Source organism: Trichosurus vulpecula, chromosome 2, assembly GCF_011100635.1.
Source record: "Trichosurus vulpecula isolate mTriVul1 chromosome 2, mTriVul1.pri, whole genome shotgun sequence".
Lineage (NCBI taxonomy): Eukaryota > Metazoa > Chordata > Mammalia > Diprotodontia > Phalangeridae > Trichosurus > Trichosurus vulpecula.
In genome coordinates this window covers 263,965,965-263,981,990 of record NC_050574.1, presented here as the reverse complement: position 1 = coordinate 263,981,990, position 16,026 = coordinate 263,965,965, and the positions used below count along the sequence as shown (strand labels likewise).

The 16,026-nt window shown below is 37.8% G+C and overlaps 1 protein-coding gene across 1 annotated transcript; it reads left to right on the top strand.

Moving 5' to 3' along the window:
- The first annotated feature begins 11,051 nt into the window (after positions 1-11,051).
- On the top strand, positions 11,052-12,011 carry LOC118836964. Its single transcript, XM_036744031.1, has one exon. It carries the CDS (start codon positions 11,058-11,060, stop codon positions 12,009-12,011), a length of 954 nt encoding a protein of 317 aa, XP_036599926.1. The 5' UTR covers positions 11,052-11,057.
- Positions 12,012-16,026: the final 4,015 nt, after the last annotated feature.

Genomic DNA, 16,026 nt, shown 5'->3' with positions numbered 1-16,026 from the left:
GTTGGTGCATGGCTTTTTGTTTAGAGATGATTGTGCAGTCAATGCAGCCTTTCCAGCTGAGATGCAACAAAGTATGGATTGATTCTCTGCTGCTTGTGGTAATTTTGGCCTGACAATTAACACCAAGAAACACAGGTGCTCCATCAGTCAGCACCACACCATCCGTATCTGGAACCATTGGTTACAGCAAATGGAGGAGTTTGGAATGCTGTGGATAAATTCCATTACCTTGGCAGTGTACCTTCCAGGGGTATACACGTTGTTAATGAGGTTAACACTTGCATTACCAGAGCTATCTCTGTGTTTAGGAGGCTGTGAAGGAAAGTGTAGGAGAGAAGAGGTGTTTGACTACCAAACTGAAGGTCTACAAGAGCTGGTTGTGCTGCCCTTGTTGTTGTATGCCTGTGAAACTTGTACGGTCTACCAGCGCCATGCCAGGAAATGGAATCGCTTCCACTGGAATTGTCTTAGGAATATTCTAAAGATCACCTGGCTGGATAAGATACTGGACACCAAGGTCCTTTCTCCAACTATACTGCCAAGCATTCAAACTCTACCTCAGAGAGCACAACTCCGATGGGCTGCCACATTGTTCAAATGCCATACGCACACTTGCCAAAAAGAATATTTTATGGAGAACTCACACAGGGTAAGCACTCACATGATGGCCAGAAAAAGTGATACAAGGACACTCTCAAGGTCTCTGTGAAGAACTTTGGAACTGATTGTGTCACATAGGAGACACTGGCACAGCTTATCTAGTATGGTGTGCCCAGTATGGCTGTGATCTCTGAGCAAAGCAGAATTGAAGTAGCTCAAAAGAAATGCAAGATGTGCAAATCTAGAGAATCGAACTGAAAAGTTCACAAGGATTTGTTCCTGAACTGTGGTAGAACATTCTGAGCTCTTCTTGGTCTGAACCCACAAAGACATGCAGTGTTCTAGATCACTGTATTCTTCCCCTCCTTGGATTATTTTATATTTTCCTGTGGCCATATACTTTTTGCTTAGTAGAAAGAACACTCCTTGAAGACAAAGTTTATTTTTTTGTCGTTTTGCAGCTGGTGAGGCAGTGGATAGAGTGCTGAGTCTGAAATCAGGAAGATCTGACTTCAAATTTGGATTCAGATGCTACGTGTGTGACCTGGGTCCTTAACCTCTTAATTTCTGCCCACTTCAGTTTCTTCAGCTGCGAAATGAGAATCGTAATCACACCTAACAACCAGGATTGTTGTGAGCGTAAAATAAGATAATATTTGTAAAATTCTAGAGCACATTGCTTGGGATATAGTAAATGCTAGAAAATGCATATTACCTCCATGTTTGTATCCCTACTGTCTTGATACATGATTAATGCTCAATAAATACTTGCTGAATATATTTAATTGAACAAGTTTGTCTAAAAGAAATACTGGGCTTATTTGAAGATTTTTCTAATGATAAAAGTAGAAAAGAGAGGAAAACCCAAACAGTTGAACTTAATTGTGAAGCAAAAAATGGAAAGAACAGGAACAGGAAATATTATGCTCTATAGGAAAACACTTTCAGTCCTAAGGTGAAGGAAATCAGAATAATGAGCTGAGGGAACACCTCACACAAATGTCTAGGGGGATTCTCTGGTTTTTCTTTCTGACTCCAATCCATACTTTCACTACCACACTTAACCATGATTCCTGTTCCCCCTACCAACAAAGGAGTTCAGTTCTTCTCTAGACACCAGAAATGCTCTTGGGAATGTCATTAATTAGAGACAAACACACTCCATGCAATTGCTTCTTTCCAGACAGACCAACTTCTGGAGTGAAGAAAAACTCAAGGACCAGCTGTTCTCATTCATTTTCTTGAGAAATTTTCTTTGAGATACTCATTGGACAAATAAAAATCCTTCTTCACCTAGACTAAGCTGCTCAGAGAAAAGGTGGTTGTTTCTCTTGCTTCTACATGGTAGATTATTGAAAAAGATTATTTTTATTTTGTTTTATTCATTTTATCCTCTACTTTGTCAGAAATTTGCAACAATCTCACCCTTTAAACATCATCATCAAAATCCTGTCAGTTGACAATTGTTATGTATGAATTGTTCTCATATTATAAGAGATTGAGGAAAATCATCATCAGTCCACTGACTCTTCTAATCCTCACACGAATAAGGCAAGTAACCAAATTTCATATGCTTGAACTAAAAGGGAGTTGTGAAGTGGAGTCTATAGGGATGCCTAAGACATGTGCTGATGATTTATTTAACTTAGTGAGACAAGACTAGAAGCAAACCCCTTTTTCTGTACCCTTCCCTGTACATGCTTAGATGATGGAGAAAAAGAGCGGCCCTGCTTTCTTGTTTCTTCTACCCTCCTATTTCACCTATGTCTGGCACCTAGTGATATGCAATTAGTGTAATTAAGGACATTTTAAAATGTTAGTTTTTATAAAGGCCCAATTTCAAATGACAAAATTCCAGCTCTCCACGGCAAGTTGGTGTTTATTTTGTTGATGTCAAAGCACACCAGCTACTGGGAAGGCTTAAAACCTCTACAAGGCAGAGACAAAAGTGGATACAATATTTACACCTTGCAGAGAACTTACAGGCTTGCTTGTCCTTTCCCCGGGATTAAGTGAGGCTTGGATGGCAGGTTCACAGACAGATATACTTCTCTGTGTCCATCATTGCCTTGCTGCAGGTAAAAGATGAAAGAGGAAACAAACAAGCAAGTTTCCAAGTATATTAACTTATTCCAAAATATGTGCCAATTGCTCAATAAACTGGGAGAAGGCCTCCTCAGTTTTGACACTGGACCCAGAGCACAGGGTGAGAGTGATTTTTATGTATTAAAAACAATGAATCAAATAGCACCAATTAATGAAAAGAAAACAATTAACCAGTATACACAATTTGGTAACCTGATTTCCAATTGGAGGAAAGATTAGGGACTTTCCAAGTTAGGGGAGCAAGAGTAAACAGGCACCATTTCCGGACATCACAAAAAGAGGTGTCCCACTTTTGCCAAGCATGTGTAAACAATCAAAGGAACATGGAATCAATAAGTGATTGATCAATATAGAGCCAGTTTGCATATAACACACCTTAGCTGCTTGAGATGTATAATTGTGAGAAAACTCCTTTACATCAGTCTTTGGATCTGACGAGTTTCTGGTTAGCATAACCTACATCCTTAGTTAAGGGTCTTTATGCAATAGTGGTCCAGCTGCCCAGCCATGCAAGACAAGGTTTAAGCAAGGCAACAAAGTCCTCTCACAATTCCCACAATTCAATAAAGCTTTCTTACAAGACAGAAATTGGGCTAGACCCATCATTGAATAGAAAGAGAACTGAACTGCTCCAGAACTGAGTCACAAGACAGGATCAGTGTGGTTTACTGCATTCCACTACCACTTGCAGTCCTAATCTCCTCAATTCTCCCAGCCTACCCATTATTCTTGGCACAGATTTGATTCAGGAAATGTCTCTTGGCTTTTTCTTGGCAGAAGTGAAACTCTATGTCTTTTATTGTTTCAATTCATGACATCCAGTGAGCTCCAGGGATTCAACAGAATGAATAAAAATAGTAAATTAAGCACTTCCAATGAGCCAAGTACTGGACTTGAGGGATGCAAAGCACTGGTGATGCAAATACAAAGCTAAAACAGTCCTTGCCTTTAAACCATTTCTATCAGAAGAAGAGAGCACATATATAGCAGCCAGAGTCTAAATGCAACAGGACAATCTGTGCATGAGTTAACCTTAAGCAGGCCATTCCCCTTCTGGCAGCTATCCTTAGCTATCTTCCCTCCAGACCAGGTCCTCACAAGGTCGTCCTCTCCTGCTATTTCTAAATGTAATTAAGGATGAGACTAGGCACACCAGAAAGCCAGAATCCACATATCATTAACTATTTTGCTTTTCTGTAGCACTATCATTTCAGAGCTCCTACATTCTATTTATAGTCTGTGTTGCAACTCTCTCACGAAATACTTACATTTCCCAGATCTGATGTATCTTAAAAGACAAAAGTCATCCCAGTGCTAGATATGATTGGAGACTTTCCTTAAACCATACACTCAACTTTTGCCTAAATTGTTGCTCATGAATTCCATTTTTTTTGTAATTTGCTTCCTTTTCAATCCTCCCAGCTGTTTAATATAGTAATCTCAATTCCCATTAATTCAATTATCATCTGTTTCTTTGGTGATCATTCTCAGATTTATTTATCTAGCCTTAATTTTTCTGCTGACCACTAGTCTCTCCTTTCCAACTGCCTATTAAACATTTTCTACCGAATATCCAATAGACATCTTTAACTCAACATTTTCAAAACTTAACTCATTATGTTTTCTCCAAACCATTTATATTTTTTGAAGAAAAAAAAAAACAACTTCCCTGTTAAGGGCACCACTCTCTTTCTAGGCTCACAACATAGGTTTCATCCTCGACTCCTCACTCTTTCTTTTTTTAAAAATTATTGTTTATTTATTTAATATTTATAGTTTTCAGCATTGATTTCCACAAGAGTTTGAATTACAAATTTTCTACACATTTCTAGCCTCCCGCCCACTCCAAGATGGCATATATTCTGATTGCCCCATTCCCCAGTGAGCCCTCCTTTTTGTCACCCCCTTTCCCTCATCCCCTTTCCCTTACTTTCTTATAGGGCAAGACAGATTTCTGTGTTCCAATGCCTGTATATGTTATTTCCCAGCTGCATGAAAAAACAACTTTTTTTTGAACATCTGCTTTTAAAATTTTGAGTTCCAAATTCTCTCCCTTCTTCCCTCCCCACCCACCCTCCTTAAGAAGGCAAGCAATTCAACATAGGCCACATATGTATCATTATGCAAAACCCTTCCACAATACTCATGTTGTGAAAGACTAACTATATTTTACTCCTTCCTATCCTATATCCCTTTATTCAATTTTCTCCCTTAACCCTGTCCCTTTTTGAAAGTGTTTGCTTTTGATTACCTCCTCCCCCTATCTGCATCCCTTCTATCATCCCCTCTTTTTTATCTCCTTCCTCTTTCTTTCCTGTGGGGTAAGATACTCAATTGAGTGTCTATGTTATTCCCTCCTCAGGGCAAATTCGATGAGAGCAAGACTCACTCATTCTTCCTCACCTGCCCCCTCTTCTCTTCCAACAGAACTGCTTTTTCTTGCCACTTTTATGCAAGATAATTTAACCCATTCTATCTCTCCCTTTCTCCCTCTCTCAATATATTCCTCTCTCATCCCTTAATTTGACTTTATTTTTTTTAGGTATCATCCCTTTATATGCAACTCACCCTGTGCCCTCTGCATATGTATGTGTGTGTGTGTGTGTGTGTGTGTGTGTGTGTGTGTGTGTCTGTGTCTGTGTCTGTGTGTGTGTATTCCCTTCAGTTACCCTAATACTGAGGTCTCATGAATTATACCCATCATCTTTCCATGTAGGAATGTAAACAAAACAGTTCAACTTTAGTAAGTCCCTTATGATTTCTCTTTCTTGTTTACCTTTTCATGCTTCCCTTGATTCTTGAGTTTGAAAGTCAGATTTTCTATTCAGCTTTGGTCTTTTCACTGAGAAAGCTTGAAAGTCCTCTATTTTATTGAAAATCCATATTTTGCTGTGGAGTTTTGCTGGGTAGGTGATTCTTGGTTTTAATGCTAGCTCCATTGGCCTCCAGAATATCATATTCCAAGCCCTTCAATCCCTTACTGTAGAAACTGCTAGATCTTGTGTTATCCTGATTGTGTTTCCACAATATTCAAATTGTTTCTTTCTGGCTATTTGCAGTATTTTCTCCTTGATCTGGGAGCTCGGGAATTTGGCGGCAATATTCCTAGGAGTTTTTTTGGGATCTTTTTCAGGTGGCAATCGGTGGATTCTTTCCATTTCTATTTTACCCTCTGGCTCTAGAACATCAGGGCAGTTCTCCCTGATAAGTTCTTGAAAGATGATATCTAGGCTCTTTTTTGATCATGGCTTTCAGGTAATCAAATAATTTTTAAATTATCTCTTCTGGATCTATTTTCCAGCTCAGTGGTTTTTTTCAATGAGATATTTCACATTGTTTTACAATATCTTGATTTCTCATAAAGTCACCAGCTTCCACTTGCTCCAATCCAATTTTTAAGGTAGTATTTTCTTCAGTGGTCCTTTGGACCACCTTTTCCATTTGGGTAATTCTGCCTTTCAAGGCATTCTTCTCATTGGCTTTTTGGAGCTCTTTTGACATTTGAGTTAGTCTATTTTTTAAGGTGTTATTTTCTTCAGTGTTTTTTTGGGTCTCCTTTAGCAAGTCATTGACTTGTTTTTCATGGTCTTGCATCACTCTCATTTCTCTCCCCAATTTTTCCTCTACTTCTCTAACTTGCTTTTCCAAATCCATTTTGAGCTCTTCCATGGCCTGAGACCAGTTCATGTTTTTCTTGGAGGATTTTGATGTAGGCTTTTTGACTTTGTTGACTTCTTCTGACTGTATGTTTTGGTCTACTTTGTCACCAAAGAAAGATTCCAAGGTCTGAGTCTGAATCTGAGACTATTTTAGCTGCCTGTTCTTGTTCCCAGCCAACTACTTGACCCTTGAGTTTTTCATCCCCAGCTTGAAGGGCTGCACTGTCGTTTTCAGAACTACTTCTACACAGCTACCTCTGCCACACCAGTGCTCCTCCTCCCCCAAGAACCGCCAACCTGAACCATGACTCAAATCTAAGCAGGCTTTGCACTCCCGCTCTGATCTGCCATTTTATTCCTTCCCCCAGGTGGGCCTGGGGCCAGAAGCAACTGTAGCTGTAGCTCTGGAAGCAGCCTCAGAGCTGCACCTCCTCTGCAGCCGCTGGGGCCGTGGCCAACCACAAATTCCTTTCACTCTGTCCCAGCAGCTTTTCCCACTAACCTTCTCTGTTGTCTTTGGTGTTTGTGGGTTGAGAAGTCTGGTAACTGCCACAGCTCGCTGATTCAGGGCTCTAGGGCCTGTTATGCATGGCTCCCAGTCTGGTTGGTCCTGGTGTGGCCCACACTGGACTTTGCTCCACCCTGCTCCCAGCACAGTGAGATAGACCTTACCCAGCAACCATCCAGGCTGTCCTGGGCTGGAGCACTGCTTCCCTCTGCTATTTCCTGATCTCTGCGGTTCTAGAATTTGTTCAGAGCCATTTGTATAGGTGTTTGGACATTCCTGGGGGAGAGCTTTAGGCAAGTCTCTGCTTTCCAGCCACTATTCTTTCTTATCCCTATACCCAGTATTTTGCCAAGGCCCGTAGATTTTACCTTTGTAACATCTATCACTTGTCGCCTCTTCTCTTTCTTTCAGCACCCTTGTGCAGGTCTTCATCATCTCACACTAAACACTATTGCAGTATTTCATTAATTGGTCTTCCTGTCACAAGTATCTCCACTCCATTTCATCCACCACCCCATTGTCAAAGTGATCTTCCTAAAACTGAAGCTATCACCCTCCTACTCAATCAACTCTTGTGGGTCCCTATCACTTCCAGAATCATATATAAAATTCTCTCTTTGGTATTCAAAGTCTTTGATAACCTGTCCCAACTCCATCATATACTTATACCTTAACACATGTTCTTTGATCCAGTGACAATGGCCTCCGTGCTATTCTTTGAATCAGACATTCCATCATCTCAGTATACTTGAAACTATGATAAAAAGACTCAAAAGAATTGAGGTTTCCATAAGCTGTCAAAAGAAAATTATTCTGAGGAGGGGAGAAATATTCAGTGATATTAGGAAATAAAGAAATATTAAAATATTTTATTTTATGAAATACATTATTAAAAGATATTTTATTATGCCACCTGCCTGTTGCACTTTATGAGGTTGAACACCTTGCCCATTCCTGGTCTAAGTTAAAGAAAGGCTCTGTGAAAATAAAAAAAATTCTGAGAGACATGGTTTCTGGGTAACTTAATAATTTTATAAATACATCTAGCACGTTCATTAATAAAAGGATGGTCATTTGGCCTTCTCTCTTAGATCAAAGACCCCTCGTGGTGGTGGACTTATACATGCCCTTCAAAGAGCATATGTTCATGAGGGTTACTAATCAACTCTGACTGGTTGACCCAATGGGAGGTGGGCTATATTTAAAATGAGGGTCTTGAGGTATGTGATTGGGTCACCCTAATCTTGGTCAAAGAAGCTTATCCATTTCAATATCGCCTTTCTTACAAAAAAGGGAACCCACATTTCCCCTGACCAGTCTGAGCAAAACCAATGAGCAGGAGTACTGCCAAACTTGGAATTTCTTTTATGGTCTGATTAGCTCTTGGCCTGGGTAAATCTTTAAGAGAGATTTCCCACATTGCTTGGTTTCTAGATGATTAAGTAGAAAAGGGGAAACCCCTTAGTACTAATTCAATAATCAGCTATCAAATAGAAATATTCATTTCTCACAATTGTAATCTTAGTCACGAAGGGAGTACCCAAAGTGATGGAATTACAGCTTTGTGAAGTATTGACGTACATGTTAACATGACAAAGGGGAAGTGGAATTTTGAGGAGTTGATGGATCTTAGATCTATTTATGGCTGTATTTACAAACTATGATCAACTTAAGAGGAGCTAAGTGAGGGCTGAGATATTCATGCTAATGTGTTATAAAGTCTGTGTCTATAAGAAGTTATAAGAGTTAAAGAATGGTATTAGAAACATCATTTTATAATTTTTTTATTTCATTAGATTGTTGTATCATAAATTTAGAGGTGGAAAGGAATTTGGAGCTCATCTTATCCAGTTCTGTCTTCTACAGATGAGGAAACTGAAGCTCTTGGAGGCTACTTAATTGTCCAATATTACACTGGTAGTAAGTGGTAGGACTATGATTTGAATTCTGGTCCTTCACCCATGATCTTTCTAAGACACCGGGTTTACTCATTGAGTTTTATCCCTACCAGACTGGAAACTTTCAAGTATGGATTGTTTCATTTTTCATCCAGCTCTTAGCACATACAGAGGTGCTTAATAAAAACTTGTTGGTTGATTAAGATACTCTGTCTTATATAAATTTAAATAAGGTCACCTGTGCTCTAAAAAGACCAGCTACTGAATAATTTTTTTGTGAAATGAGGGGGCAAAATGTGAATGAATTTTAGACTGCATAGCAGGGAATATGAAATTACCTTGGAAAGGTACATGCCTCAAGTTGTGGATGACCTTGATTGCCAGACAGTGGTATCTGAAATTTGCTTAATGTGCATTGTTGAGGAGAGTAACCACCTGACCAGGTTTATACTTAGGAAGTTTATTCTGGATGTGATAAGAATGATTCATTAGAGGGGAGAGAGGAAGGTAAGGAGGAAAGACCAGTAATAGGCTTTTGTAATAGTTGAGAAAAGTGGTCCTTTCATCTTCTGTTCTTTTCTTTTTGAAGATTTTTTTAGTTCAAATACTTTTTTTTTTATATTTGAACATTCATTTCATAAGATTTTGAGTTCCAGAAGTTTTTCTCCCTCCTTCCCCTCCCCATTCTCCGTGATTTCATGCAATCTGATATAGGCCATACAGGTACAATTATATTAAACATGTTTCCACATTACTCGTGTTGTTAAAGAAGAATCAGAGCAAAAGGGAAAAACCACAAGAAAGAAAATAAAAGAGAAAATAGTGTTTAGCTTCTATTCTTATAGGAACAATGAGAATTTCAAAATGGGAGACACAGTGTCATAGAGGACTAGCTTTGGAGTCATGAAAACGTGGGTTCAAATCTGTTTGTAATACTTACTAAATTTGTGACTGAGAAGTTACTCCATTTCATACTACCCCAGGAAATATTGTAAAAGAATTTGCAGATTAGTTACTTATTTGCTTCCTCCCTTGCCATTCTTCACAGCAATGATTTCACATTTCTGTTTAACTCTCAGAAGTGGTGGAATTGAGAAGAAATTTAAAGATATTTAATTTCCACTTTTTCTGTGATTTCACAATTTTCTGGAAAAATATTATAAAATGGACCTGGCTTTTTTGGAATATGATACCTTTATTTTGTAATAAATTTTGTTGCTTTTTGTTTTTGTATCACCTAAAGTTTGCAAGATAACACTTCCTCCTACCCCTTTCAAATAGCTATCACTTGTCATAAAAATGAGAGTGAGAAACAAAGGGAGAAAGAGTTCAATATAAGAAACAAAAACTTAAAAAAACCCAACCTCATTCCATGCCCCAAAAGTCCACGCATTCAAAGAAGATGAGCAGGCACTTTCTCAGATTTCTTCTTTGGAGCAAACTTGGTCATTATAATTTCACATCAATTAGTTTCAATTATTTTATGTTTGTTCTTTCAAACATCGTTGTGATCATTGGGTATATTGTTTTCCCGATCCTTCTTACTGAATTCACTTTGCATGAATTTATTTCTTCCCCTGGGTCACTGTGTTCATTGTATTCATGGTACTTTTGGTCTTAACTGCTATATTATCATTTCCATGTTATTATGTTCTTGAAGCTTGATATTCTTATGTCTTGAAGAGTTGAGTTTTGGATTATTCACCATTGAATGCAATCAAGCTATCACTTAGTTTATGTTTTCTGAAATGTAGAAATTAGTTTCTCTCACATATTTTCCAGAAATTTGATAATCATTAAATTTTCTCTCTTTGATTTCTCCTCTAGGTCTGTCACAATTGTCATCATTGATTCAAAATCTTTCCATTTGAAGAATTTTCAGGTTTTCTTTTTTGCTTGTGATACTATTTGATCACTGTGTCCTCCAGAAAAACAAATTTACTTTAAATTACATCCATTATTTTATTCTATCTTCATCTTGTTATAAGATTTCTTAACTTGATGAAGTTCTTTATTTCACCAAACTTTTTTATTGTAGACACAATTTATCGTGTTGGTATTGATTAGATTATAGGATATTTAAAACTTTTCAAATCTTAGACTTAATGTTATGATCTAGGTTTATGTTAATAGTTTGTGAACACATGGGTATTTGTGCCTACTGCTGCAGTTACATTCATTCATGAGATCTTAGGTCAGCAGACATTGGCAAATAGTCATCTCTGTCTCATAACACTATTTTTTTTTTCAATCTCCACAGATTCCCACAACAAATTTCAGAGGATAATGGATACAGGGAATCATTCCATGGTGACAGACTTTATCCTTATGGGATTAACAGACCAGCCAGAACTCCAGTTCCCCCTCTTCTTACTCTTCCTACAAATATACATTATTTCCACGGTGGGGAATGTGGGCTTACTCCTACTTATCAGGATCAGTTCTCAGCTTCATACCCCCATGTACTATTTTCTTAGTAATTTGTCCTTCATTGATCTTTGCTACTCCTCTGTCATTACCCCCAAAATGTTGGTGAGCTTTCTATCAGAGAAGAACATCATCTCCTACTCAGGGTGCTTGGCCCAGTTCTTTTTCTTCTGTACATTTGGTATTGCTGACTGCTACATGCTGACAGCCATGGCCTACGATCGTTATGTTGCCATCTGCAGCCCTCTGATCTATAACCATTCCATGTCCCAGAATTTCTGTTTCTTGTTAGTGGCAGGAGTGTATGGAATGGGGGTCTTTGGAGCCATTACTCATACAAGTGGTCTAGCCAGACTGTCCTTCTGTGGAAACAATGTTATTAGTCATTATTTTTGTGACATCTCTCCCCTTTTGAAGCTCTGCTGCTCTAGCACCTACATTAATGAGCTTTTGGTGATGCTTGTGGTTGTCATCAATTCATTTATAACCACTCTACCTATCTTGATCTCTTATGGTTTTATCCTCTCCAGTATCCTCAGGATCCATTCTGCTAAGGGCAGGTCCAAAGCTTTCAGCACCTGTGGATCTCACTTGGCTTCTGTGGCTGTCCTGTATGGCTCCATCATTTTCATGTACTGTCAGCCTGCATCAACCAGCAACATCACTCAACAGAAAGTGTCCTCAGTCATTTACACCACAGTCATTCCTATGCTAAACCCCTGGATCTATAGTCTGAGGAACAAAGATGTGAAAGATGCACTGAAGAAAATCAGGAAGGACTGGAGAGTCTCCTGGTTCAAGTGGCACAATTAAAGTCACTGAGATCTTAGATAAATTTTCTGCTTCTTCACACTAGTAACTTATTCCCTTTGAGACACAAGTCAGATGTGTACCACATTGAAAAGTTGAGAAAGCCATATTTTTCCTTGTCAATTTCTCTTCCTGACTTACCTATCCCTCTTACCAAGCTCCCAACACTTTATATCCCCAAGGTTCTTCCCCACTTGGACATCCTAATGTAATATACCACTCATGTCAGCCTTCCATTAATCATGCCTTCCCTCCAAAATTTACTTGTGCCATATCACATTGTCTAAGATCTCCATGTCAGGTTGTTTACTATGTTAGAAAGCATGATTACCAGTTACTTCTGGCTAAAATGAAGCACTGAGTCTCGATTAAACCCTGAGGTTCAATGGGAGGAGTGCAGAGAGTATACTTCAGCTGCAAAATAGAAATGGCACTGCAATGATTAGTCTTGTTCGCACATTTAGATAAATGGGAATCAGTTACATATCAAGGCTAATGTTGTAACTGAATAAAATTTAGGAAGGTTTCCTGAAGGACAAGCCTCACCTTGGAGTTCACCATTTGGTAATGTCTTTTAAATTGGGTTTTCAGGAACTCTATTTTGAAGAATTCTGATCAACTGTAGCCAGAAGACAAGAGTTTATTTTCTAGTTCATGCCACACAGATGAGTAGCATCAAAGAGTGTTTTTGCATGACTGCATGTTCTCTTTTGAGATTTTGGTGGATTTCTGTTGCTAAACACAATGCTCAAAGATCTAAGTTTTCAAGAATTCATGGATATCTTAGTGAGATGGTTGGTTAGACAATACAGTGTCAAGACACTACCCTGTTTTCCCTGTCTTCTATTAATTCGAGGCACCTCCAATTAACAGCACAGCTTTATACCAGTTGAAGCTTTACTTCTTTTCCTTGACAGCCAAGAATTAGTGAAGGCGAAGTGATTCCTCACAAAAACTGCCAACTTATTCCCATCCAAGAAACTTTCCTTGGTTCTTACCCCCATTGCTCACTGTCCTTTCATTACTATGGCATTATTCCCCCTTTTTTCTCTTTTATTGAAAAGCCATTAGTCACCAAACTTTGGCCTTGTATTATTATTGCTGAGGTTGGTAGAGATTAATGGAGAGGTTTGTATCTCTGAAGAGAGAGAAAAGACATTCTCTCTTTCAGGTGGCTGAGGCATGAAAGGAAACAACCATATTTTTGTACAGGTAGTGCTTTTCCTTTTTTATGAATTTTTTGGGATACAGAACTAATATTTCTGGGTCAAAGAGTATGTACAGTTTGGTTTCCCCTTGGGCATAGTTCCAAATTGTTCTCCAGAATGGTTGGATCAGTTCACAACTCCACCAACAATACATTAGTGTCCCAATTTTCCCATATCTTCTCCAGCATTCTTCATTTTCTTTTCTGTTATATTAGTCAATCTGATAGGTGTGAGGTGGTACCTCAGAATTGTTTTAGTTTGCATTTCTCTAATTTCTCTAATATATGTGTATAGATAGCTTTGATTTCTTTATCTGAGAACTGCCTATGCATAGGTGAGAGCTGTTTTGCTTATCTTTGTATCCCCAGGATTTAGGACAACACCTGGTAGACATGGTAAGCACTTAATAAAATCTCTGTCTGTTTCTCTCTCTTTTCCCCCAGTCTTCCATTTCTTCTCTCTTTCTCTCTCTCTCTATTCTCCTCCTGCTCCTCCTCTTCCGTCCTTCCTTGTTTCCTTCCTTCCTTCCTTTCTTCCTTCTTTCTTTCCTTCCTTCTTTCTTTCCTTCTTTCCTTCCTTCCTTCTCTCTCTCTGTCTCTCTCTCTCTGTCTCTATCTCTCTCTCTGTCACTCTCTCTGTGTATCTCTTTCTCTTCCCCCCTCTCTTTCTCTTCCCCCCTCTCTTTCTCTCCATCTCTCTTTTTACTTTTTTCTAAATTAGGCATACATTTGTACTGTCACAGGTAAATATACCAATGGACAACTACTATAGGCAGTCAAATTTCTCTTTTGGTAACTCAACCTTTTTTTTGGTGACATTGCTGAGGTGGAGGGTTCTTCTGTCTTTAAAGACCAAGTGAAGTAATAAAAATTGAAAAAAAAACAGGTAGTACATTGGAAGCTTGCTCCCTTCCTGTCAGGGTTTGTTTCTTCAAAAGTGGTAACCAGAAGAGGGGCCAGAGTAGTTTGACTGAGCCACTGAGTGAGAAGCTTGCCATGGAAGTATGTTGGGATTTTTTTCATTTCATTTTTTTCCATTTCATTCACAAATGCTGAGACACATGAACAGCCAGTCTAGACATTTTTTGAACCCACAAATGCCATAGCAATCATTAAGGCCCAGCCAGTCCTTGTGTTCTGGGAAAGAGAGAGGGACACCACAAAGAGTGCACAACAACCCAGCAGCTAGAAGGGCTGAATCTATAGGGACTCAAAGCAGCAAAGGTAGGAAAGCCACCATATTAGCATGTTGAAGGGCATAGCTGTTTTAGGGAGGAAGAAAATCCTTATGGAATAGCCGCTTTCTATATGGAACATCTCTAGTGATATACTTTTATCATAAATCTGTATCTCTACCCAGGCATCTAAATTGTAAAGAATAATTAAAAGAGAAATAAAACTACCATCATTATCTCCATTGAGCAAACTCTCATTTTTGGTTTAAAGCAACCAAAGTACTATTTAGTGAGTTTTGTTTGTTTCTTTAGGTTGGTGTGAATCAAAGTCAACACTGGGGAAAAAAGATGAAAATAAAGATGAGAAAGAAGTAAGGAAGCCCATTATCATCACTATTATTCAGTATCGTACACTAGGGATATTAGCAATAGTAGATGATATGATAGTATTCTTGGAAATCCTAGAGATTCAAATAATAATTGGTGAAATAATCAATAATTTTGGCAAAGTAGCAGGATATAAAATAAATCTACATAAATCATCATCAGCATTTCTATATATTATCAACAGAACCTTGCAAGAAGACATAGAAAGAGATGTTTCATTTAAAAATAGCCAGAGACAATATAAAGTACACTTGACTATACCTTCCAACAAAACCCAGGAACTATATTAACATAGTTATAAAACCTGTTATATAAATAATGTCAGATTTAAATAATTGAGGAAATATTCTTTAAGGTTGGGCAGAGCCACTATACTAAAAATAACGGTTCTATATAAAACAATCTACTTGTTCAATTCCATATCAATAAAATTACTAAAAGTTTTATTGGGCTACAAAAATAAAAACAAAATTCATTTGGAAGAACAAAAGTTAAATAATATCAAATGAACTAATGAAAAAAAAGAAAAAGAAGGAGTTGTAGGGTGTAGCAGTGCCAGATGTTAAAATGTATTATAAGGCAGTAATTTTCAGTATCATCTGGTACTGGCTCAAAATGAAATGGTGGATCATTGGAATAGAGTATGTATGTAATATGCAGTAATAAAAGAATATATGAACTTCCTGTTTGATAAATGCAAAGGTCCAAGATTTTGGGATAAGAATTCACTATATCTAGTAAAAATTGCTGAGTAAACAAGAATGCAATCTGGCAGAAACTAGGTATAGATCAGTATCACAAACTGTTTGCCAAGATAAGGTCAGAATAGATATATGATCCAGACACAAATGAAGAAATCATAAGTAAATTAGAGGAATATGGAATATGTTACCAATCAAAATTATCAATAAAATAAGAATTTGTGGAAAAACAAAAGATAGAGAGCACTGTGGGATGTAAAATGAATAATTTTCATTGCATTAAATTAAAAAAGTTTTGCAAAAATAAATCCACTGTAGATAAGATTACAAATAAAACAGAGCATTGGGAAAAATTTTATAGCTAGTTTTTTAAATAAAGGCTTCATAATTCAAATATTTAGAAAACTGTGTCAAATGTATAAGAATATGAGTTATTCCCCAATTGATAAATGGTCAACAGGTATGGGCAGATAGTTTTTGTAAGAAAAATTCAATGCTATATGGTCAGATCAAAAAAATGATTTAAATCCTTGATGATTAGAGAATTG